Source organism: Hippoglossus stenolepis, chromosome 9 (assembly GCF_022539355.2).
Source record: "Hippoglossus stenolepis isolate QCI-W04-F060 chromosome 9, HSTE1.2, whole genome shotgun sequence".
Taxonomy (NCBI): Eukaryota; Metazoa; Chordata; class Actinopteri; order Pleuronectiformes; family Pleuronectidae; genus Hippoglossus; species Hippoglossus stenolepis.
Genome location: NC_061491.1, coordinates 25,655,777 through 25,679,301, shown reverse-complemented (window position 1 = coordinate 25,679,301; position 23,525 = coordinate 25,655,777). Strand labels below are relative to the sequence as shown.

At 44.2% G+C, this 23,525-nt stretch overlaps 1 protein-coding gene across 1 annotated transcript; it reads right to left on the bottom strand.

The window, feature by feature from the left end:
- Positions 1 to 2,565: 2,565 nt before the first annotated feature.
- On the bottom strand, positions 2,566 to 22,133 carry hs3st1l2 (heparan sulfate (glucosamine) 3-O-sulfotransferase 1-like 2). Its single transcript, XM_035164989.2, has 3 exons — positions 21,780 to 22,133; positions 4,835 to 5,226; positions 2,566 to 3,905 (listed from the first exon to the last, which is right to left on the bottom strand). Exons 2-3 carry the CDS (start codon positions 5,090 to 5,092, stop codon positions 3,240 to 3,242), a joined length of 924 nt encoding a protein of 307 aa, XP_035020880.2. The 5' UTR covers positions 5,093 to 5,226; positions 21,780 to 22,133; the 3' UTR covers positions 2,566 to 3,239.
- Between the last annotated feature and the right edge of the window lie 1,392 nt (positions 22,134 to 23,525).

The window sequence follows — 23,525 nt, the reverse complement described above, 5'->3', positions numbered from 1 at the left end:
ATACACTTGATTGGAGTTATTTAAGATAAAATCACTCATGTCTGAGTCTGGCTCTGACTGAAGGTTCAAGAACCATCATCACTTATGAGGAGTTTCATTAACTATCTCCTTTCCTGTCTCTGCTGAGCGCGGCGTCAGAAAATCTCTTTATTAAATCATCTATAAACAATGTGCGAATAAATATTCACAGCCGTTTATTCACAGCTCAGTTTACTCTCGTCTGACTCAGAGGTGTAATGACTCTGAGATGATAAAAACAGCAGCAGCTCATGGCCCAACACTGGCAGGAGGATCTTATTACGACGGAAACAGAACTGACCTTTAGCAATAATCTCATCTACACCGCCGCACCCACAGCAGAAAGATAATAAAACATCAGATCTGAGTCGCACCTTTTCATTATGTACATTTTGTCCAATAACCTGAAGGAACAGAACATTCAGATCAGACTCCTGGTTTCTTTACTAGTTTTATTCATATACATTTATTGTAAATCTTTCTTCAGAAAATTGGGTTATATTTGTTATTTTTCTATGTCTTAGAAACGTGAGTATAAAACCATGCTAGTGGCTTAGTGTGTTTGTATATTACATCATAGACTGTATAGCTGTTCTCAGACATGACCTGCGGCGGATGTCTCGAGGGTTCAGACTTTCCACATCCGAGATGACGTGTTTTTGTTTACGGCACATCGACACCGGCGTCGGCCCCTTATCACCAAAAGCTCCCTTGACATCTTTGTCTGTGTCTTCTACGTGTTTGGCTCCACTTTGTCACCCTGAGATATATATGTTTGGTTTGTCACACGTTAGAAACGTCACCAACACGCCCACTCGCTCGCGTGAATCCTGCGGAGGATCTCCTCTTCTCACATTGACATGAAAGTTATCATGATCTGGGGGAACAGAGTAGAACGGCCAGGACAATTGCTTGATTAACATGAAATGCCTGAACAAAAACCACATTCGATCCCTTTTACCAGATAACAACATCTTCTGAAATCACTCTCGGGTCAAGACAAAGTAGGTGAAGGAAACTGCTGCAAACTCAGGAACCCCTGACCCAGGAGATAGAGATTTCACTGATCAAACGGGACATCACATGTATTGTCCACATGAGTGCGAGCGTCTGCAGGAGCACATGAAAGCTGCAGCAGCCTCACATCTTCAAAGAGCAAGAATCATTTGTTTATTCTTACATCTCTGTCTTTAGACTTTCCTCCGGAGGACGGTGGGAGGGTGACAGCTGGGAGTCGGCCGTCAGCTCCAGTTTTCTGCCGCAGCCGAGAGGAGATGCCTGAAATGCAGCTTTAAAAAAGAAAAACTGGGGCAGCGTTTGAGGTAATGATCCAGAAACATTTGTTTTACTGGTTTCATGACACATCATGTTTGCTGCTGTAGATTTTCTGGAGGAAAGAGAAGCATCACAGCAACAGTGACGGTTTTTTAAATGTATTGATGCAGCTCTGATCACTGTCATACACTTTAGATTGCAGGAGGTAAAGTGTAAAAACACCACACACAGACTGTTTATAAAGACGGAGAACAACTCTCCCATCTCTCCTGTTAACTTCGGCTTTAATTAGTGATTTGATGCGATAAGAATGAGGCGAGACATCATGATTGACAGCTGAGACTGACTCGCAAATGGTCGTGTGTCTGCGAGAGCTCGACGCCTCGGCTGCGTCCTCCAGTCGATGCACTGCGCAGACTACAGCTCCAAACAGCACCAATCGGCACAAGATGGCAGCGTTTGTCCTCAGGATATTTTGGTTTTGGATATTTTTCATTTTCAAAATCAAAAAGAAAGAAAGTTCTGTGCAGAGCAGTGAATTCTTGTTAAACTCATGGAAGACCAAAATCCTGTGGCCGGCTCTTTATACCTCAATCAAAGAGTTCATTTAATTGTTTATTTTTCTCTCAGTTAGTTAGTAGACTGATATTTGTGTGTGATTTAGATATATATACAGATAAATAGATAGATAGATAGATAGATAGATAGATAGATAGATAGATAGATAGATAGATAGATTAGTTGCAGCCCTGGTTCGATTCATAGCTGTTTTTAAAGGCTTAAAGTGCCACATGTTCAACTGTGTTTAACCTTACACACTTTATATTGTGGCTGAGTGCAGCTGAAACAATGTCCGAGTTAAAGAACCAGCCCACTTACCCTGTAATCCTCTGGTTTCATCTCTTAACGCTGATGTCACGACCTGTCACTAATCTAGTCTTTCCAGATGAAGTGAATTAAAGTAGGAAATCCTGTAACTGAAAGTGGGGATTCAAACACACACCCTCCAGGTGACCCGCAGGTTTGATTTGTTACCGTGTGTGAGACAGGGGGTAATTCCTTGACAAGAGCAGCTCCGTGATGAAAGGAAAACGTGGGCTCACTTTGATGCTAAGCAACATGTTGGATAGACCCTGACAGAGAACATCTTCATACACCTTGAGAGAAAGGAGCTTCCAGTGAGGCCCGTCAGTGACGCTCTACCCCAGAGTTCCTGCGTTTGATGTTTTCAAACCCTTTTACACCTCATCACTGGGTTCAGACAGGAGACGGTTGGAATGAACACATTTATTAGAAGAACATAGTCAAAAGAAACACAAGCTAGTCAAAGAACTACATGTGTCTACTTGTAATAGACCTTAGAGATAAGAAATTCTCACCAAATATCTAAAACTCAACCCAGTAAAATGACAAAAGAATGAAGTAAATTGACTGAACTCAAACATTATTACTAACACAAACAGCTGTTGAGAAAAATGAAAGTTCCGGTTTGAAATTGTCGACATTGATTTTTTAAGCATGTAGAGTTCTTAGTGCAACAAATCATTTCATCTTTTGCCCACTTGTCTATTTCTATGTCTATTACTTGTCGATTCTGCACATCCTCTTGTAACAACCCACAAAAAAAGCGCCAGCAAGTATTTCTCAGTTTCAGACTTGCTGTTTGGCACGGCTGTCAGAGCTTTGTCCAGGGAGGCACCTGCATGGTCATGGTAAAAGTCTTGTTGGCCACATGTTCACCAACAGCAGTTTGAATTCTCCAAATATCTTCACACACGATTGTTGGCCTCATTAGAACCTGAGCAGGTATACGAACAACAAGGGACTTCATCAGAACTCAAATCTCTCCACTCATCTACCGACAAAAAACACACAAACAATAGTTTTCTCTCTCCCTCTCAGTCCCTGAATGTGTTGGTGTCTCCACAGCGTCTCTTCACCCCTGATCAGCACCAGGAAAACGACCTGCCCACCATTTCAAAGAACAACTTGTTGGGCTTCCTGAAGTATTGGCAGAGCTTCTGGAAGGCCTGGGCGCTCAGGGGCGCGTGCGGCCGGCCTTTAGACTCGTCCAGGCACTTGTCATGTCCTGCAGACAGGAGGCAGTAGAAGCCCTTGGTGGTGTTGTAGTAGAAGTTGTTGGGGCTGATCCTGGGCGGCAGGTCCAGAAACCTCTCAGCCTTTCTAAGCTCAGGAAAAGGATCCCGAATGAGCGCATCACCATCCACCACGTGGATCTGCTCCCTGGGGAAGACCTCCAGCCAGCGAGCCAGATGCTGGTGGTACAAGCTCCTCTGCAGCGCCTTGTACCCAGTGTCGATGTGGCCCTTGTGCAGCAGGAGCTCCACTAGTGGCAGGTAGGGCTTGTGGCGGGTCAGGCGGTTGTGAAGGACCTGGGTGTAGTCAGAAACCAGTCTTTCGGCCGGGTCTCGCACGATGAGTATCAGGCGGACGGCGGGATTCATGTCCCAGACACGTGCAGGAGCCTGAGGAGCTGCAAAGTAGCCGGGGGTCTTCTCCACTGTCAGCTGACCAGGGAGGGAGAGGGGCATCTGGGCTCGGTACCAGGCCAGGCCTCGGCGGTAGTGCTCCTCTATGTTGAAGTAGTGCACCTGACAGAAGGACAGAAGGTAGATCAGTTTTAATGATACAGAACGAGTGGAAAACTTCCTGTCACTTCCTGATGCAGTGGTTTTGAAATTTTGTTTTTATTGGTACTGAAAAGATTTGTAGGTTTCTCACCAGCTATATAAATATTCCAGAAATCCCTGTTAGTCTGTATGTGGCTCGCATTTCTGCAGAACTCTTCATCTTATTGGCTTCACACAATCGCCATGAGCTCTTTACCGTGGCTCAATTACTGCAGGTTGCTTTTACCATTTCAGAGAGAAGGTTGCAACCAGCATCAACACCAACAAAACAGCCAATTCCAAACATGCAGGTTTAGAACAGAGAGAGTATAAAAGAAATTCAACCCTTTTCATTTGACCCCATCTTTTTTATCAAATCCAACTTTGAAATCCTCCTCTGGAGCTGTCCTGATTAGAATGTATCTTCTTTGGTCCTGTCATCATTCATAACCATGAACCTCTACACACACAACCCATACGTCGTATCTACGCCTTTCTGCACTGATGAGGATGTAATGTTCCTGCTCTGCTGGGGCTGCTGTCACTTGTAACTGGAATGACTGGTTTAATTGGGGAAATGGGAGGGAAACGACATCAGCACTCCCATTAACTGCAGTGGTGAAACAGATTCCTCATGGGGACGCACACTTGCATCAGCTGTTCAGCTTCAGGATCAGGGTCATTGCTACATCAGCTGATTGCTTCCTGGCTGCCTTGTAACATTCAGTTATCTATAGGTGAAAAGTGTGGCCTTCATAACTTCACTGTTCTCGTTACCATGTGGCTGTTGAACTCATTTTACTCTGTTTGGATGGTTCTATAGAAAAGCTTCGGGAAGCAGCAGCATGCAGTTCTTTAATGGAGGTGTTGAAGTACAGTGATTGGCTGAATCTGTGGTGACGGTGTTTTACCTCGGCCTTTGCAACCTCCACATCCGGGTGCAGGTTGAGCATCTCCAGCAGGGCCCTGGTGCCGCCTTTCCGTACGCCAATGATAATGGCTCCGGGCAGCCGCTGCTGGGTGGCATTGTAAGAGGAGGAGGAAGAGGACGATGAAGAGGAGTAGGCAGGGGAGCTGGAACCCCCGGTGCGTAATTCCCTTAAGCACACAGACAGCTGAGTCTGCAGCAACAGAAGCACCAGCAGCGCTAGTAGCACTGTCCACAGCATGGTGCCGCACACACACAGAGGTGGAGTGGTGGTTATGTGCACACACTCATGAAGCTCCCAGACTTGTACGGATTTGTGCTCGTTATTAGTCAGCAGGGGGGGGGCCTCAGGAGGGAGCTCTTCAATTTCACAACCTATGAGCCAAGAAAAAAAGATAAAGGTTATTGGCTGCTTTTGCTGTTTCCACCACTTTCTACTTTCATACAACACAAGCAGATCAACAGCAACAATAACAATACATCTGGGAAGAATGCTGCAGATTAAAAACAAGTAATCTTTATGCAAATCAAATTAACTTCTTAAGATTCAGCAAAACCAACTGCTGAAGAAAGACAATTGATCTTTTTTATCAAAGTTATTCCAACATAACACATTTTAGGACAGAGAGAGACCACAGCTGATGAGCCAGACACCAAAGTGTTGAATCATATAAATCAACAAAAGACAAACCAAATACAAATGTACGTGTTGTGAACTTCTAGTCGCCAACTCTTCCTGAGATCGGTGAAATATAACGAAAGTCCAAAATCCAAAACAAACAAATGAATAATAGATTAAACAGAGCAGCTGATCTCGGTTAAATGCAACAAAATCAATAGAAACACAAAAACTATGAATAATATCAACAAATGGTCCTTATGGTCACACACAATATTAAAAGATAAGCAGAAACAGGTCTTGGCTATTACTTAAAAAGAGATACATGAATGGTGTTTGAGATTGTAATGATTGGTTTAACCTCAATTATTCATGAGCTTATTTATGTCTCGTGAATGTGCAGTGAATTGTTTATTTATTGATTATTTCCAGTGATTTTCCAGAGCTCATGTCTGAAAACAACTTAATGACCACATCAACTAGAAAAACATTCACTGTTAGACAGTAATTTGCATTAAGATACAGGTTCTTGCTTTTTAATAGATATGCAAGAATGTGTAAATTATGTTTTAATTATATCCGAGGGTTGTTGAGCTAAAGCGGGAACTTTAGCCTGTTGAAATTAAATCTGTAACACAACAGAGCAAAAACTGAAGAGACCTCACTTTCCGGATGTCTCTGTACGTGCAACTGTTTGTGGATGTTTGACCAGAATCTGTTTCAGCAGAGCTGCAGGTGCACTGACATGTTTCCTGTTTGATATTCTGCACGAGAGCGTCACATTTCATCTCACAGAGCTGCAGCAGTGGCTCCATTCATTCACGCTTACTTGATGATTTCATGATCCCATATGTCTGAGATGCTCTGCACTCTAATATGCCATTTTACAAAGTCTCTGTCCGAGCACTTGCGGTTTCAGCTGACACTGTCGGGCTGTGATGTGATTATGGCCTGAAGATTTTGAAATATTAATCTACATCTGAAGCAGCAGAAAGCAGCTGCATAGAAGATGAATGCCTCCATGAGGTTTGTGGTGTTTCCCCCGAGAAGCAGCAACACCCTTCTGAGTTCGGCCGAACCACTGTTAAAGTGGAGGAGACGAGGTGCAGTGAATCCTGAACGTCTGAACGCCGCAGTGTGTCTCCTGCTGTTGGGTTTAATCTGTATTCAGTGATGTTCCAGTCAGGATGTTTTTAGTGTAAGACAAACACATTTGCACAGACGCATTAAAGCAGTGAACTGATCTTATCATCTAAGACGGTTTTGTTTCAACTGAGCATCGGATTTCATCTCATCTGCTGCAGGAAAGAAGTGAAAAGCATCAGAGGGGAGATTCACACCCTGCACATGCACTTTATATGTATTTATTACACTGCAACAATAATGGCACTTCAGGATGACGTCATTATGACATAACGATGACGAATGATCGATTAACCTAATGTGAGATGAAGATCATGGCTCTAATCCTGAAACTGTAAAGGTGACCTGCAGTGATTGGGCCAGAGCAAGAGAATCAGTCGTGAACATTGAACATATTAAGCGTCCAGATCGCATCAAATTTAACTCAACACAAGTTTGAAACCGCAAAGATGACAAGTTCCCGAGATATGTGTTCCTCATACAGACAGACGGACAGAGATATCTATTAGATAGATAGTTCTGTATGTTGGGAAATATGCTCATTAGCTTCCTTGCCGAGAGTTAGATGAGAGGATTGTTACGACTCTCGTGTACTTATGGTAAATATGAATCTGAGATCAGAGATCAGCTTAGTGCAAAGACTTGAATCAGGATGAAACTGTTGGATTAACCAAAGACGTTGGATCCTCCATTGCTCTGGAATGGAAGGATTGGTCGACAAGGAGGCTTTGTAAGGGGAAAGCTTGCTGGGAATACTGGTCTATCGTGGGCGGCTGTGGCTCAGGAGGTAGTGGAGACAATCATCCACTATCAGAAGCTCGGTGGTTCGATTGCCCAAACCCCAAATTGCCCCTGACAGCTGTGCGTTGTATGAATGGCACTGTACTGTATATGAATGTGTGTGTGAATGTGTGAGTGCGATTTGTACTCTAAAGCTCTTTTAGACTAGAAAACCACGATATAAAACAGTCCATTTACGTTTGAAGCTTCTTTGGACGGGAGCACCCGGTGTTTTCAGATGTTTGATTTCCAGGTTCACTCCACCAACGTGAGAGTGTCCCGTAAACCGCTCGCAGCTGTAATTTTACTTAATTAACACAACACACTGTTGTTAGTGAAACACTAAACTCTTCCTCTTGTTTTTCTGTTGGTCCCAGTGCTTTTCCTGTTGTCGTAGTTGTAAGTGTTGTTATTGTGCTGAAGCCGCCCCTGATGCGACTGACTTATTAATTAGTGTAACCATGTTCTGCTTCGGAGGAGGAACCCTGTCTAGCTTTGTTCCTGTAGCCGAGCGCTAATTGTACCTTCAGGGAGCGTCGCTGCACCCCCGACCTTCTGTGCTATCCCCCGGCTTGGTGACATTGTCGTCATCGATGTTGCAACCTTCGCCACCTCTGTCATCCTGTGGATGTGGTTCTTGTTTGTTGATGTATAATAAATGTCTTTTCAGAGGCGTATATATATAAATATTCATATTTCATTTATTCATACTGCGAGTGTGTAACTAATGTTACAAATGTACAGACATAAAATCACCTATATTACAGTAGAAATCCATAAACACTATATAACACTATATTTAAGATAACATATAAGATGGATAAGATAAAATAGATAAAATAAGATAAAATAAAATAATCCTTTATTAGTCCCAAAACGGGAAATTTGCAATATAAACGTATTCCGACAACATATACATTTGTATAAATTTGATTATATATCAGCAAAGTCTAGAGGAACCTCCAGTATTGTTGCTTCATTTCTGAATAGTAGGAGGATTTTTAAACACGGTCCATGTGCAGGATTTATCTCCTTGATACATATTTGTATTGAAATATATTTCACTTTGCTCTGCGTCATTGTTTTCTGGCTACAGGCTCATAATATTATTTGATAACCACGAGGTATGAGTAGGTCAAGGTTTGTAACGACAGTGTTTCCTATGTGAGTTAAATGCTTCAGGTGAAATATCAGATGTCCTACATACGAACATGTGCATCAGCTGCTGGCTGCACACAGAGAGTTCACCTGTGTGCAGTTAGTTAGAGTTTATATGTGTGTGTGTGTGGGCAAGTGAGACAAAGAGACTTTTGGGAGGTTTGTGTGTGTGTGTGTGTGTGTGTGTGCTGCACAGCGAGACACTTGCCCTGTGTTAAGTGGTTGCGTGAGTCCCCTTGTGACTCCTCTGTGAGCAGGAATATTTCCCCGCTGTCGAGTCGCTTCACTTCCACCTCGTGACCCTCCTCCACCTCCTCCACCTCCCCTTTCCCTCCCGCTCACCTCTCACCTTTGTTCTCCGTCAGTTCTGTAACCCAGTTCTGTGTTGCTGTTTATGGGACAGCCAACAAACCCCTGCACCGTGTTAATGGGGATGCCCTGCAGCGGCCTCTTAGCTGCTCATAAATAAAACACAAACACACCTTTCTGCGCTGAAATGTTTTTTGAGTCAATAAACTTTTGATCTTTGTGAATTGAAAATGAGATTTGGAAATGAGAAGCGGCTCCGTGCACGTGTGATATAACTAAAACCTCCATTTCCTTTCTGTTTTCTGAAATATTTTGAAAAACATATAATTTATTGACTTGATACAGGTTCATCCACATGTGGTATTTACTACTGTTGGTTGAAAACTGCCTGAAATGCAACAACATTCCAAATATACATAAATAAAGTCCTTTCTAATGAAAAAGGACAATTTAATAGAATTTCTTTTCTTCCGAAGATCATATTTTAGACTTTCATTGTTGGTATGTGTGTCTGTGTTTATTCTTATGCATATTTTATACTTATTTCCCTCGGTTTTAGCTCTGTTTGTACAGCTCTGAATTTATTTTGGAAGAGAAGTTGGTCTAAAAACAACTTGATTGTCTCCTTGCAGACGAAAACTGTCCGAACGTGGCCGAATTAATTTGCGCCACTTGACGGCTGAGCAGCGCCACGTAAGCTCTACGTTAGCCACTTAGCTTCTGCTTAATGAGGCTCACATGAGTCATTGCTAGTCCTCGTCTTTCCCACTCATTTGCTTCACGTGATTCGCATTAGCCGGCATGGACGGGCAGAGCAAACAACAACAATCACAACAATGCCAGGACTGTCAACGATGCGTGAATTCTCCATATTGACGAACACGAGTTTCTCTCCAGGCCACGGAAGATAGAGATGGCGAGAAAAGAGAGAAAGAGAGAAAGAGGGGGAGGGTGGAGTGTAATTATCTGTGAAATGCAGATGCTTTCATCTGCATTTTGGAGTCCCCATGCCTTATAAGTTTGTGTGTGTGTGTGTGTGTATCTTGTCTCATCTGCATGTGTGCAGTGCCTTTGCCTTTTGTGCGAGAGCGCAGCGTGCGACTGCCTGTGATCCAGGCCCTTGGAAATATCTTTTTTTACCGAGCGATGGTATTTGGGGTGGGTGGGGGTGAGGGGGGTGAGGGGGTGAGGATTATCCTGTACGGAGGAGCACAGGGTGGCAGGGGGGGGGGCAGTCGGGAGGCAGGATGGGGGTGAGGTACAGTTGGCGTGTGTGTGTGTGTGTGTGTGCTCTGCGGGAGGGTGTGTGTGTGAGGAAGCAGGGAAGATTGTCCCTGGTAGGGGGCGGCATGGTGGAACGCTTTGGATTGCCAAGGCTGTCACATCATCGAGGCTGTGAGAGACAGATAAAAACTTTCTGTGTCCTTCCTTCCTGTCTTCCGTCTTCCTTTCAGTCCCCCACCTCTCATCCATCTCTCTATCACACGACGCTCTCCTTCCTTTTTCTTTATTTGCTATATCCCACCTTCATTTCCTCAGCCATTTGCCTTTCTTTCCCTCCAAACTTCCACTCTCTCTCTTTTCTGTTTGTCTCCTGTACCTTCTTGAACCCCGCTCCCGCTCAACCAATCACGCTCTCTGATCACAGCCAAGGAGATGATTGCCTTGCAGAATAACAAAGGAAATGTAACGAGGCTGCTCCTATTTCCCATCTCGTTCCCATTACCCACGAGGAGAGGATATGGCCAGCACTCCGAGGGGGGTATGTAATCAAAATAGATGAAGCCATCTGAGAAAGACGGGAATCAGTCATGCTTCCAAATGGAGTCGACCATAGGCGTTCGTTCCTCAGTTGTGGCACAGGAAAGATGGCAGAGAATGAAGAGTGGGAGTTTGGATGGTGGTTTGTGATGTTTGACGATGTATGGATAAAATGAAAAATAAATTCTTCCTCCTTCAGCCATCTCAGAATGATACAAAGGTATTTTTTAAGTCCAACAAAGTGCCCGATCTCCTGCCAGGTCCTTCAGAGTTCACAGATAAGATGAAAGAAACATGAGATGTGAATGAGAGCGTCAAAAAGAACTCGCCCGTCTCTTTATTGAAGTCAAGGAGCTTCGCCTCTTCCCGGGAACTCCGTCTGTGTGAGGAGTTCGAGGCACCCTGCACCAGGTACTGAGCCCGAGGAGGGTTTGATCTTTTCCTGAGAGGTTCAAAGTAAAGACGAAGGCAGAACTGTCCAAGTGGGTCTTGACAAGAGCCTCTTCCTCTCTCTTTATCTCTCTCTCTCAGAAGATGGTCTGTGCCGACAGAGCTCATAAGAGCATTGTTAACATTATCATCTGCATTAGGAAAACACTCGCTGTGTTTAGGGCTCGGTTCAGTTTATGCACAAAAACGACTTGGTCAGGGATAAGGAAACTTTATCGACGTGGTTATATGACAATCTGATGAGGCGCTTTGAGCAATATTATCTATCTTTAATGTGTTATTGAATTTCAATTTCACATATAGGGAGGCTGTGTGCTGCTGCAATGACTGCGTCTCTATCTTTCTCTCAAATGCCCAAGACAAAGTTCTCCTAAGGAAGACAATAAATGTGAATATCCTGTCCTGTCCTGTCCTGTCCTGTCCTAACCTACAGTGTCCTATCCTATTCTATCCTATCCTAACCTATCCTATCCTGTCCTGTCCTGTCCTGTCCTATCCTATTTCCGTTTATTGCATGCTATTAAACTCGATATTTATTTCAATGGTCACATATCAGATGATCCCAGCCGCCAGCAGAAATCATTGTTGTACAGAAAACTGAACTGTGCATCAACCTCAACTCTACTGGCTGTGAAACTAGCGTTGTTCAGCCGTAGCAGTGTAAACTGTTTATCCACAATGAAGCTACACATCGCTGGCTGGTGGACGCACCATGTTGTGAGTGAGCCTCCAGCTAGAAGCAGCAAATTAACTGTGTCCTTTCAGTGTGTTTACAAACGCAGCGGTGACAGACAGAAAGAGGAGGACTCACTCCTCTGGAAAATCCTCCCCTCACCTCCTGTAGGTTTATCTTTCTTTGCAGGCTTTTATCTGTTTCTCTCTCTCTGTTTATTTCTGCCTTACTTTGACCTTCTCCGAGGTCTGTCCGTCTTTTACCCATCAGCCCCCCGCTGGTTCTCGATTAGCCTCAGAAGAAAGAAACAAAACACACACACACTCCGAGCCACCCAGAGGCCCACACCCACCACCCTTTCACCCCCCCCCCCATCATCTTACTCACTCACACATGCATAATACACAGATAGCGCCACTCTCCTTCTAAAAACCTTGCTCCCCCCCTCGTTCTCCTTCCTGCATCGTCAGCCGTGCATGTTCCAAGATCTGGGTCAACCGCATTAAACACCAAAACGTGCTCGCTCCCTCTCCTCCTCCGTGGTGTGTGTTTACTACGTGAGTGTAAGGATGTGTGTGCAGAGTAAGTGGGGGTTGTAGTGTTGTTGTTTTGTTAGAAAGTGAACCGGGGGGGTGGGAGGGTCTGATTAGGAAATGCAGTTTTGTTAAAGGAATGTTTGTGTTTGTATGTGTTTGCATAGAAAATCAAATTGTTTCTGTGATAGCGTGTGTGTGTGTATTTAGCTCTAATCTAAGGGGCTTTTGCATGAATGTCTGATTGTCTCCACTGGCATACACACCACACTTATGTCTGCATGTCTGGGACGTGTGTGTGTGTGTGTGTGTATGTTTGTGGTTGTGTGTGTGTGTGTGTGTTTGCATGGCACAGTGCCCACCACCATTTAGATTTAGAAAGGTGAGAGAGAGGTTGGCCGCCTGCTGCAGATGCTTGGTCATCTCCTGAGTCACGATGAGCCACATTTTCTGTGTCTTGATCTCCAAATGTTCCTCCTCCTCTTTCACACACTAAACAAACTTCACACGTTCACTTTATGGGTTTTACAGATTACTCACCATTTACAGTTTGAATCCAGGAGAACATGCAGTAATATCAGCATCATTATTCACTCCTGTCACCTTATCCTAACGCGACATCACAAAAACATTGGTTTTCTCAGTTTGGTTGGTCTCAGTGAGGCCCCCCCCCCCTGCTCCTCCAAATACGGTTACTTCTGTTTTCAGAAAACCAAGATGAAGCAGGACCAAATGCCCAAGTCGAGGCTTCAATATGGCAGAATCACAAACCAGTGAAGTGTGCTGATATGTGTCAATACAGTTCTGCACTGAAACAGACACAACGATCTATATTTATAGACTTAAAGGGTTTATTGGGTTAAATCCGTGACCACTGAGCTGTGTCAATTCAAATTAATCATTGTGACGCAGCCAAAGGCTCTGGATCAGGAGGAAAAGACCCCGACTGGGCCCCAAGATGTCAGGGACACACACACAGGTCTGACCAGCCTGTGGTGGACCTGCCTTAGAAGAGGGCGTCCTGTGATTAGAAGGACGAAACACCCGATGAATGTTTTTACCTATTTTTATATTTATTCTTGCACAAACACACCACAGCAAATTCCTTGTGTGTGTAAACCTACTTGGAGATACACATCAAGTTAGTGTGGAAGACTTTCAAACATATAAGGGATATTCTCCATTTTGTCTTGTTCCCTAATAATATTTATGTTGACGTGTATTTCGAAGAGATTATTCTCTCGCAGTATATATTCACAAGCCTTTGTTCATGTAATGAGCCACTGAACCCATCACACGTATCATCATCAGAGGCTGAGCACCTCTAATCGCACCTGTCCTCAACTCCTCTGAGGAATAACACGTTATTTTACTCTCCACAGCTTCACGGACCTCACACATGCTGCTTAATTCTCACTCCAGCCCCCTCCCACTGCCGCCTGGTTTACACCAACACACACACACACACACCACACACAGCTTTCAGACACAACATATGTGGTCTCTCTCACAGTGACAGTGGCCCCGACAGCTTGGCCTGACAGTGAGAGGAGCCTGACCCGTCAGAGTGGATTTAACCCGACTGTCGCTGAAGCAAAGCGGGACAGTTGAGGGGAGCGGAGCAGTCGTGTGTGTGTGTGTGAGTGTGTGTGTGTGTGTGTGTGTGTGTGTTATGTTGGGGCTGAGAGGGATTTGGTTGCGTCCTTCTTAGCGCACTGGCAAGGTCAGCGGCTTTCGGGGCAACAGACAACATAACCCTGTTTTTTGGGGTGAATTCAGTGTTATTTTGCTGACCATGTGTGTGTCACGCCTGTGCACATATGGGTGTCTGGAACGAGGGCAAGCTGACAGATGGGGGCAGGGAAGTTGTGTCTGGTCAATGTCATCACGGGCCAGTGAGCCCAGATATTATCCGGGTCCTGAGCTGCCGTTTTTCTGGGTTACACTGTGCAGGCAGAAGGGAAACAAAGAGCAAGTCGGGGAGTGGCAAGGGGAACACAAAGCAGATTGTGCTGATGTAGAAAAGAGGAGGATTTGCAGGGTGGAGAAAGACGAGTAGAAAGTGAGTGACGGATGGAAGAGAAGGTGACGGACAGAGAGTGAAAGAAATGATGTATCTGCATCATCAGGTGTGTTTGGGCTCCTGCTGGCAGCTTACCATGGCAACGACTGTTTAGATCCCTCTCACCTGGGCAGAGGACCCCAGGGACGGAGGATTATTAAAGGGAGGAGGGTGGGAAGGATGGAAAAAGAGAGAAGGTGAGAAGCTGTGGAGAGACAATCAGGGGATGGAGGGAGGGTGGTGATGGCTACAGACGATGCCACAGTTGGTGAGGCGTTGGAGCCAAATGGTGCCCTAGAGCGACAACGATAAGCCAAACCGGCGGCTGGTGGCTTTGCCGTCCAAAATGGATGATTCGTCTGAGTTGTATCTCAACTGTTCAGCATTAAATTCAACACAGACACAGACAGACACACACGGACACACACAGACACACACAGACACACACGGAGACAGAGAGCTGGGTTAGCTGCTTTTTAAAACTGCATTAGTCAGACACTGCTCCATCTGAGCGACCACTTTTCTATCACACAGTAATGTTTGATTGTTGGGAATCCTCCAACAGCCGTAATAACAAGAGGGATGTCAGGTGATGTATATAGAGCCATAAAGTCTGCGTCAGGAAACACGACTCATGCTGCTCTGCATCTACTGGATTTATAATTAAACTTGTTAACTGTATTTTTAACAGTCGGTTAAAATCATGTCTTTTTTTCTCACCTTCAGTCGCTAAAAGTGAATTAACACAACTTTAAATATTGTGTCATGTGTGTGTGTGTGTGTGTGTGTGTGTGTGTGTGTGTACCAAATAACTCAACAACACGTAGACGTATTTTCACCGAACAAAGGGTATCACCAGATGGGGGCTGGGGGCTGGGTTGGTGTTAAAATGAGCTTTGCTGATGTGACCTGTTTGTACTATATATACTGAGTTTATGCTGAATTCTGCCTGCCTACCCGGGACAGTAAAAACCCAACGGATGTTTTAATGGACCCCCAATGCAAGCAGGATTTCTCTCAGTGCTGCCGATGGTCAGTCTGACTTGTTGTCGTTCTTTCTCCTCAGTGAACTTGTTCTTTCTGAATCTTCACACTTTGGCTAAAAGTCGTGTATTTACGAATGACACTGTGTTAAGACACGTGAGCTTTCAGACACATTGTAACTGTGTGATAATGTGATTATTTATATTCTTTAATTTACCAGTTGAAAAAACAAGACCAGGACGAGAATAAAGGACAAGGTCCTGCAGTGGCTACAAATTAGACTCAGACGCACAAACACATTGTGATGCAGTCGCACAAATTACGTTCTAATCGCTGCATCTGCTAAGTGTTGCTATTTTCACAGAGCTCCACTGGTGGTGGATCCTTTCTGTCCCTTTCTTTCTCACATCCGAGTGTCCCACGGACTTTCCAGACGGACTCACTCATCCCCTCAACACACACACACACACACACACACACACACACACACACACACATGACATACAATGCGCGATTTCAAACACACAAATAGTGGAAATGCAAACCCATCCCTCCTCAGATACAGAAACATATACATACACTTTCTTCTCAGATGCACACTGCACCTACACCTCATTTGCACACATGTGTACACACACCATCACATTAACACACACATGCGCACACACATGCGCACACACAGCGGACATGCGGTGCCGAGCAGGGGGCGGTTTTGATTAACAAAGCACTTTATGAATCCTAAATGGCCAAATTGTCTTGCTGCTTAACCCTCACACACAACCACCTCCTCTGTCACACAACTGCACAAACACACACACACACAAACAAACACCCACATTACCACCCAGCTTGTGATTCCAGCTCCCTCCTACTGTCGGGAATCCGTCAAGGTCACAAACCGAACCCTAAAGAGCTGCTCCTCCCTCTGGAGTTTTTCTGTTTGTCCTCTACGACCTCGCTTTGATATGTTTTTCTTACATTTTTTGGAGGCGGGCCAGTATGGGAGCTGAATGATTTTGTTACTGTACAGAGCAGGTCGATGTCTGAGAGATTGGGTTGATTGATTTTATTTGGCAGGACATCAGGAGGCGGGAGGGCGGAGGAGGTGCAGTCTATCAGTGTGGGACGGGACGAGGGTTCAACAGATGTGAGTGTGAAGACGGCCACTGACCACTGTTTACACTTGAGTGGTGGGAATTAGAGATATTTTGTGGGGCCTCGGTCGTAATTAAGATATTTGGTATCTGAAAAGATGAGCGATGCTTATGGAGACAACAGTGGCAAGGTTTTTATACTTTATATTAATAACTTTGATAAAGATAAACGTCTTGTCTTGACCTTCGTTCTCTGAGTATATATTCCATATTTCAACTTTCGGAGAATTCCAAGAGGAGTTTGAATCTGTCGATATCTGAAGAAATGCAAAGTTTCTATTCAAGGCCACACCCACACCCCCAAATCAACTCAATAGTCTTCTGACTCCTCGAGGAAGTGTTTGAAGTATAGAACATTTTAATTGTACATCATTTGTTGTTAATCATTGAAACGAGCAGAATCTGTGATTTCAACTTTCAAACCAAAACTGGAGCTTTAAAGTTGTGTTTCAGAAAGTTGGTGTTTTAATCCCTGCATCCTCCTGCTCAACTTAAATCACCTTAAAAATCTTAAGAATAAACTCGTGTTGATGATGATAAACAGAAGACTCACCTCGGAACAAAGTGAACAAACGGATGAGGCTGGAAAAACTTAAATTGTAAAAGTGACAAGTTCTGGTTGTTTGAAGTCATTAGAGCATGTGTGTGTGTGTGTGTGTGTGTGAGTGTGTTTGTGTGTGTGTGTGTGTGTGTGTGTGTGTGTGTGTGTGTGTGTGTTTGTGTGTGTGTGTGTGTGTGTGTGTTTGTGTGTGTGTGTGTGTGTGTGCAGCCTTGGGTGACCCACACCTCCAGATTTTCCACAATACGAAAAAACTTTGTTCCTCAAGTCCTGACAGAGAAGAAAATGAGCCCATTAACAATGGTCACACACTCTCTTACAGACACACACGCACACACACACACACACACACACATAGACAACTGCACAGAGTAATGCTTCTTCACACACAAATGCTGCTGTATGGACATATGCACATAGCCAGGTTGCCAAATTGTGTGATTTTATGAGTATATCACAGAGTGGAGGACTGCATGTGTGTGTGTGTGTGCGTTAGTGTGTGTGTGTGTGTGCGGGCATTCATACACACCCTGGTTCACTGCGCTTCAGAGGAGGTACGTATGCACTCTGCTCATAAATAAAGACCATGCATTATTCATGGTTGCTCCTCCAGCTAATGCCCCTTAATGTGCCCAAACAGCCATAATGTACTCTGCTATCAAGGTGGCAGAGACCCCATCTCACACACACACACACACACACACACACACACACACACACACACACACACACACACGTCAAACCGCTGCCCTGAGATTTGACACAACGTCTTTGTCGATGTCACTCTCAGGCTCTTATCGTGCTCTCAAATGGTTCCATGTTCCTAATTTTCTTTTTTCTAAATACCCCATTTCATTTTTCACCCAAATTGCCGCCGCTGTCTCGACATGTTTCCGTCGAACTCTGCTCGATTTTTCCCTAATTCTCTGTTGTCGCTGCTTCCATCTGTACCACTCCTCCCCATAATTCTCCGTACTGTCTCTTTTTCTTTGTTTTGAAATGGGAAATATGCATCTGAGAACAGCTTGTGAAGATCCCACTGTTCTTCCCCTCCTCATGGCCGGGTGGGGGGAGGAGGAGGGTGGGGGGAGGACGGGTGATAGCTCTCTGCACAATTAGGATTTTGTCTAAACAAGAATTTGTAGCTGCGAAGCTCCAGCAGCGGAATATGAGAACGTAACCTCCATCAGTTTGGTGGGAGCACAGGAAACAGTTTAGAGAACAGAAGCCTTGAAAAAGCGTAAAATCAGTTGAAGGTGTGAAGTTTTATTGCTGCTGCTCTGCTTGTCTGCGTTTTATCGACACTGCTTTATGCTCTAATCACTTTGTAATCGCTTTGCCCCGTTTACTGTCTGTGCTTTTAATTGCTCCGGCTGATTGTGATCCTACTTTGTTTTGGTCTGAGTGAAACACTCTAACTCTTCCGAATTGTAAAATAACTCAAGTTTACACGTTTTCCTTTGCTGTGATAAATTATGAATGCACGGGGCCTATTTTTTTCCGATTATTCGCTCAGAAAACGCTCAGGCTGCTTTCCTCGACTTTGCCGTGCTTCATTTTAATCAATTAAAACATTCAGGGTTAAAAACACATCCCTGTAGCTTTATTTATTATTTATTTATTTATTGCACTTGTGTAGCCACACCCAACAGCGACGCAATATTCTACTACTCTTCCGCTGTTACATCGATTTTTTGGAAAATTAAACATTTCTACAGGAAGCAAGGGAAGGATTTTCAGACTTTTTAATTTCATTGATCTAAGCATGAGGTGAAAGTGCACAAAGAGAAAATCCACTTTTACTAGTTTAACTGCTGAAAAGCAGGTCACTGTGTCAGACCCATGGCTCAATATAGTTGTACTTGGTCTATTGATTAATCATGAATGGGTTGTGGGTGTAACGATCAATGAACAGTGACATCTTCCCCTTTAAATCCACGTATGCAGAGCATGAAATTGGTCCGTATAGGTTTTATCCTTTTTCGTATCGGTACAACTCTGTGGACACGTGTTGGTAGTCGGAGGAGCACATAGCGTGTTTGACTGCCACACCACAACATGTCAAGAAAATACAATTGGAAAATGTTACGGAAAATGATAAACGTGGGCGAACTGGATGGGAAAATGACGGTTTGGATTACGTCGGTTTGAAACTAGCAAGGACGCTTGTGTTGGCCTCGGATGCAAGATAGGGCCCAAACAGTCTAAACGTCAATAGCGTTCATTCGTGCGAAATTCCACCACAAATATCTCACTATCTGCAGTTTATCGTTATCACGTAAGAAGCTGCTCTAAACAGTCGTGCTAACTATCCACGTCTCTCAAAAAAATCCCGTGAATCACATTTTTCCTTGTTTTTTTCCCCAGCATTTACTCGCATGACTCGCCCGGCTGATCGCTGTCTGAGTCACGTAGTAATTTAACGTACAGGCACACGCACACACGAACCAGACAATAACTCCATTCAGTCCTTCTCTCGCTCTCTCTCTCTCTGCTATGCTCAGATCTTTGTAAACACAGTGAAGGTCAAAAACACAACACACACACACACACACACACACACACACACACACACACACACACTGTCTGTCCCTCCGCAGCCCCTCTGACCTGGATCTGCTCCGGTTGTTTCGTCTGTTTGAATTCTTCACTCGCTCCACAGGAGGTCAGGGTTATTGGGGTTGGATTGTTTTTCACGGTACAGTCCGACTTCACCGATTAGTCGTGTGGGAGCGCGATTGAGAAGTCGCGCTGCCTCGGTTTGGCCGTCGTGTGTTCACAGTTTGGATAAATCTCACTCTTTAGGAGCTTCAGTTTAGTTTATTTGAGATGATTAGAAGAGAACGAGAAGATGAAGATTTTTGCACATTGACAGCGACTCGAATAAACGGCACAAAAGAGCGAAAACATTCTGAGACAAATTTCCTCACGTTAAACGGGACTTGATTTAGAAGATAAATTATAAGGGAACAAACTGAACCCTGAACAAAAGCATTAAAGAAAAGAGAACTTGATGAGTTTCACTGTTTGGTTCAGGGGCTTAAACTTTATCACGGCTGCTTCAGGACAATTTTAGGACGAAGAAAGAAGAACTGCTGCAACGTCCGGAACTAGATCATTGTTCTATTCTTATACAGTATTATTTATCATAGTATTTAAGTAGACTAAGGTCCCATTTGTTCGTAGACAGTCCGAGCTGTGTACAGTTTCTTCAGCAGGACTTGTTTCTCCTGCTTCTAGCTTCAAGTGGCTACATCACATCGTTTTATAGACAAAAATAACTGAGCGATGGCTAACGACGAATCCATCAATCCGTTATCTATACTGATCCTCTGAGGGTCGCTGGGGGAGCTGACGCTGGGCGAGAGACGGTGTAAACACTGGACCGGCCGCCAGTGTACCACAGGGCCAACACACAAAGACAAACAACCAGTCATACTCGAATCAACCTAACCCCAATATGCCAGGAAGCCAGAGTATCTGCGCAGAAACAGGGAGAACTTCACCACAGCACTGTTCCACCTAAAGAGAGTTATATTAAATAAATCAACAAATAATCGTCAGACTGGAAAGAGGAGGACGTTTTTCATCTACTGCTTCAATATGGGACGTTTTCAACAACATGTTAGAAGGTCGAAAGTAAAGCCTTGGAAATAACCTTGGTCCGGAAAAAAAATAAAAGCTGCAATATCACTCAGCGTGAAAGCTTATTTTGACTGGAACCAGGTTTAAAGAACATTAATGTGCAAATTAATTCCGTGAAAAATGAACTCGTCTAGTGTTCAAAGGCCGTCAGAATAAAGATTATCAAACGCATCGTTAAAAACTGTTGTGTTCTACGATACGGGCAAAGTTTGGTGAGACGTAAAAGTTTGGTTCGCATGAACACAACTCGGCTTCGGTTTGACAAACATCCTGCGTCGGGTTGAGTTTACCTCTTCGTTAAGTTCAGGAGAGTTTCGGTGTCATGGTTACGATGGTTACCGCTCAGTTAAGGTCAGAGAACGATGGTCAAAAGAAACCGGAAAAAAACAGTGGTCTCCTGTGCTAGAGTCCATGATTTAGACGACCCAGTCAAGTGAGCCTCTGTGGACTTTGTTGGCTTCACGATAACGTCGCCTGATTTATTTATCTTCCTCTTGACAAACAACAGTCACCGTGACTACAGCTGCTCTACGTGTAAACACATGTTGACACACTGGCTCCAGTTCGATGAGCTTGATTCTCCCCGAACCTACGGAAGGTGTCTTTGAGATCCTCAGGAAATCTTCAAACACTTCGCCTCACTCTCTGATGTGGCGTACAACACACACACACACACACACACACACACACACACACACACACACACACACACACACACACACACACACAAAAATACCTTCTGATCTTCATTTAAACAGATGAACAAGTGTTAAGTTCCAAAAACAAAAAAACTACTCAACTACAACAACTAAAGTTTCCCTCTGTGTCTTTATTCCCTCACACAAAACAAACAAGTCTTCAAACACGAGTGAGTAGATCAACTCCTGGAGAGTGTGGCTGAACTCTGCCCACACTGTGCAGGTACAGTCACCGTGCACGAGACTTTACTCTTCCTCACTCAGGATGTACAGTACATGTTGCACTGTGTAATCATTAACTGTGTTGTTTCCTGCTGCAGAGGTTTCTCACCGTCACTGTGATGTGTTGAGTCGAAGGAGATGAGCACAGAGTGAACGGAAACGATGAAAACACACTCACCTGATTGATGTTTTCCACCGAAACGTGTCTTTACTCCCTCTTCTTCTTTTCTTTACTACTTCTTCTTCTGTTGTCTTCTTCCTCTCGTCAGCTTTGCTCCAGCTTCCCAGGCGTCCTGAGGAGGTGTGTGCTCTGAGAGAGTGTGTGTCACCGTGTCTGTGAGTGTGCGTGTGTGTGTGGTGTGTGGGGAGGTACAGTATGTGTGAGTGAGTGGGTGTGTGAGTGTGAGTGTGTGTGTGTGTGTGTGTGTGTGGTGTGTGCAGGCTGGTAAGAGAGAGGCTCTGCTTTGTGCTGCCGACCTCGGTGAGCGTGTTGTTGCAACTGACTGAGTGACTGGGAGAGAGGGAGTGTGTGTGTGTGTGTGTGTGTGTGTGTGTGTGTGTGTGTGTGTGTGTGTGTGTGTGTGTGTGAGTGTGTGTGTGTGAGAACTAATCTCTCTCTCTCTCTGTGTCACACACACACAAACACATCTCTGCCTCAGGGAAACACCCCTCTCCCTCACGCCCTCCTTTTTTTTCCGCTTCTTGTCTTTTTTATTTCTCCCCCATCAGATCTTTTTTCTGTTCCTTTCATCTGATCACCTTCAAGGAGTAAAACCCTTTCCACTCCTCCTCCCTCTCTGCTCCCTTCCGCCTGTTTTTAACCTCCTCTTTTGTCGTCTTTCCTCTCATATTCCCTCCTTCGCTTGGCTGTTGTGAGTCCGCTGAATCATAAATAAGTTACAGAGCGCCGACACACAACAGCACAAAGGCAACGACGCAACCCGAACATCTCTGTCGTTGCTTTTTGTTCAGTTACAGAATATTTAATCATTTTTACATTGTTTTTCCTGCTTTCGATTTGACAAATAATGGACTAAAGGACGAGGCGGTAGATGGAGAGAACAGGCTGTTTTTCACCTTGTGTGAAGTTTCTTGTAAATGTCAAGATGTTCTAGTTGTTTTCTTTTTCGATTTTAAAGGTCTGATCTTGCTCTTGTCTTATGTCAAGTAAGAAAATAAAATACAAAATAAAATAAATCCTTGAAAGTTTCCCTCTTTCTTCTATTCGTTAATATTCAACCAATTTTTCGTCAACAACTTAACAACTTTACTTTTCTTGCTTTTCTCTGCTGTCACTCACCGACTCGCTCTGAGAGCTCATTGGGAATAACAGCTTTGATTGGCTGGTTGGCATCAGCTCATGCAGTCGGTCTGTTTCCTGCTGAACCTGTTCCGTAAAAAGGCTGGAAAAGCTTCAGAAACACTGTCTAATGATTTATTGGTTAAAGTTCCAGGTTTGGATCGAGCTGCGTTAGTCACCCTGCTGCTTATTTTATTAAAATGATTAGAAAAAACTCTGGTTCCGTAACAAACACTTGAATTAGTCACAATAAATCAACTTGCTTGAATAAAATAATGCAATAAAGTAATGAAGTTTTTATAATACTCAGCCGAAGTTGAAACAGGACAAAATACTGTCACTTTCCCTCGTTCCTTTAAGGAATAATCAATAAGAAAAAGCAGATTGTTTTTATTCATGCACTTTGCCAAAGCTGCCGTCCAAATCAATACCGAAGCGTATTGGAACGACACGAGAGGGGATAGAAAAAAAGATGAGCGCCTGATTGAACAGTGGCAGGTAATTGGAAGAGACAGCGATCACTTTAACCTTGAGCAGACCCCGACTCAGTTTTTGTTTAAGCCCATCGCAGCGATTACGGAATTTAACTTTAGCTAATCTGCTCCAGATCCACATTAAACTGCT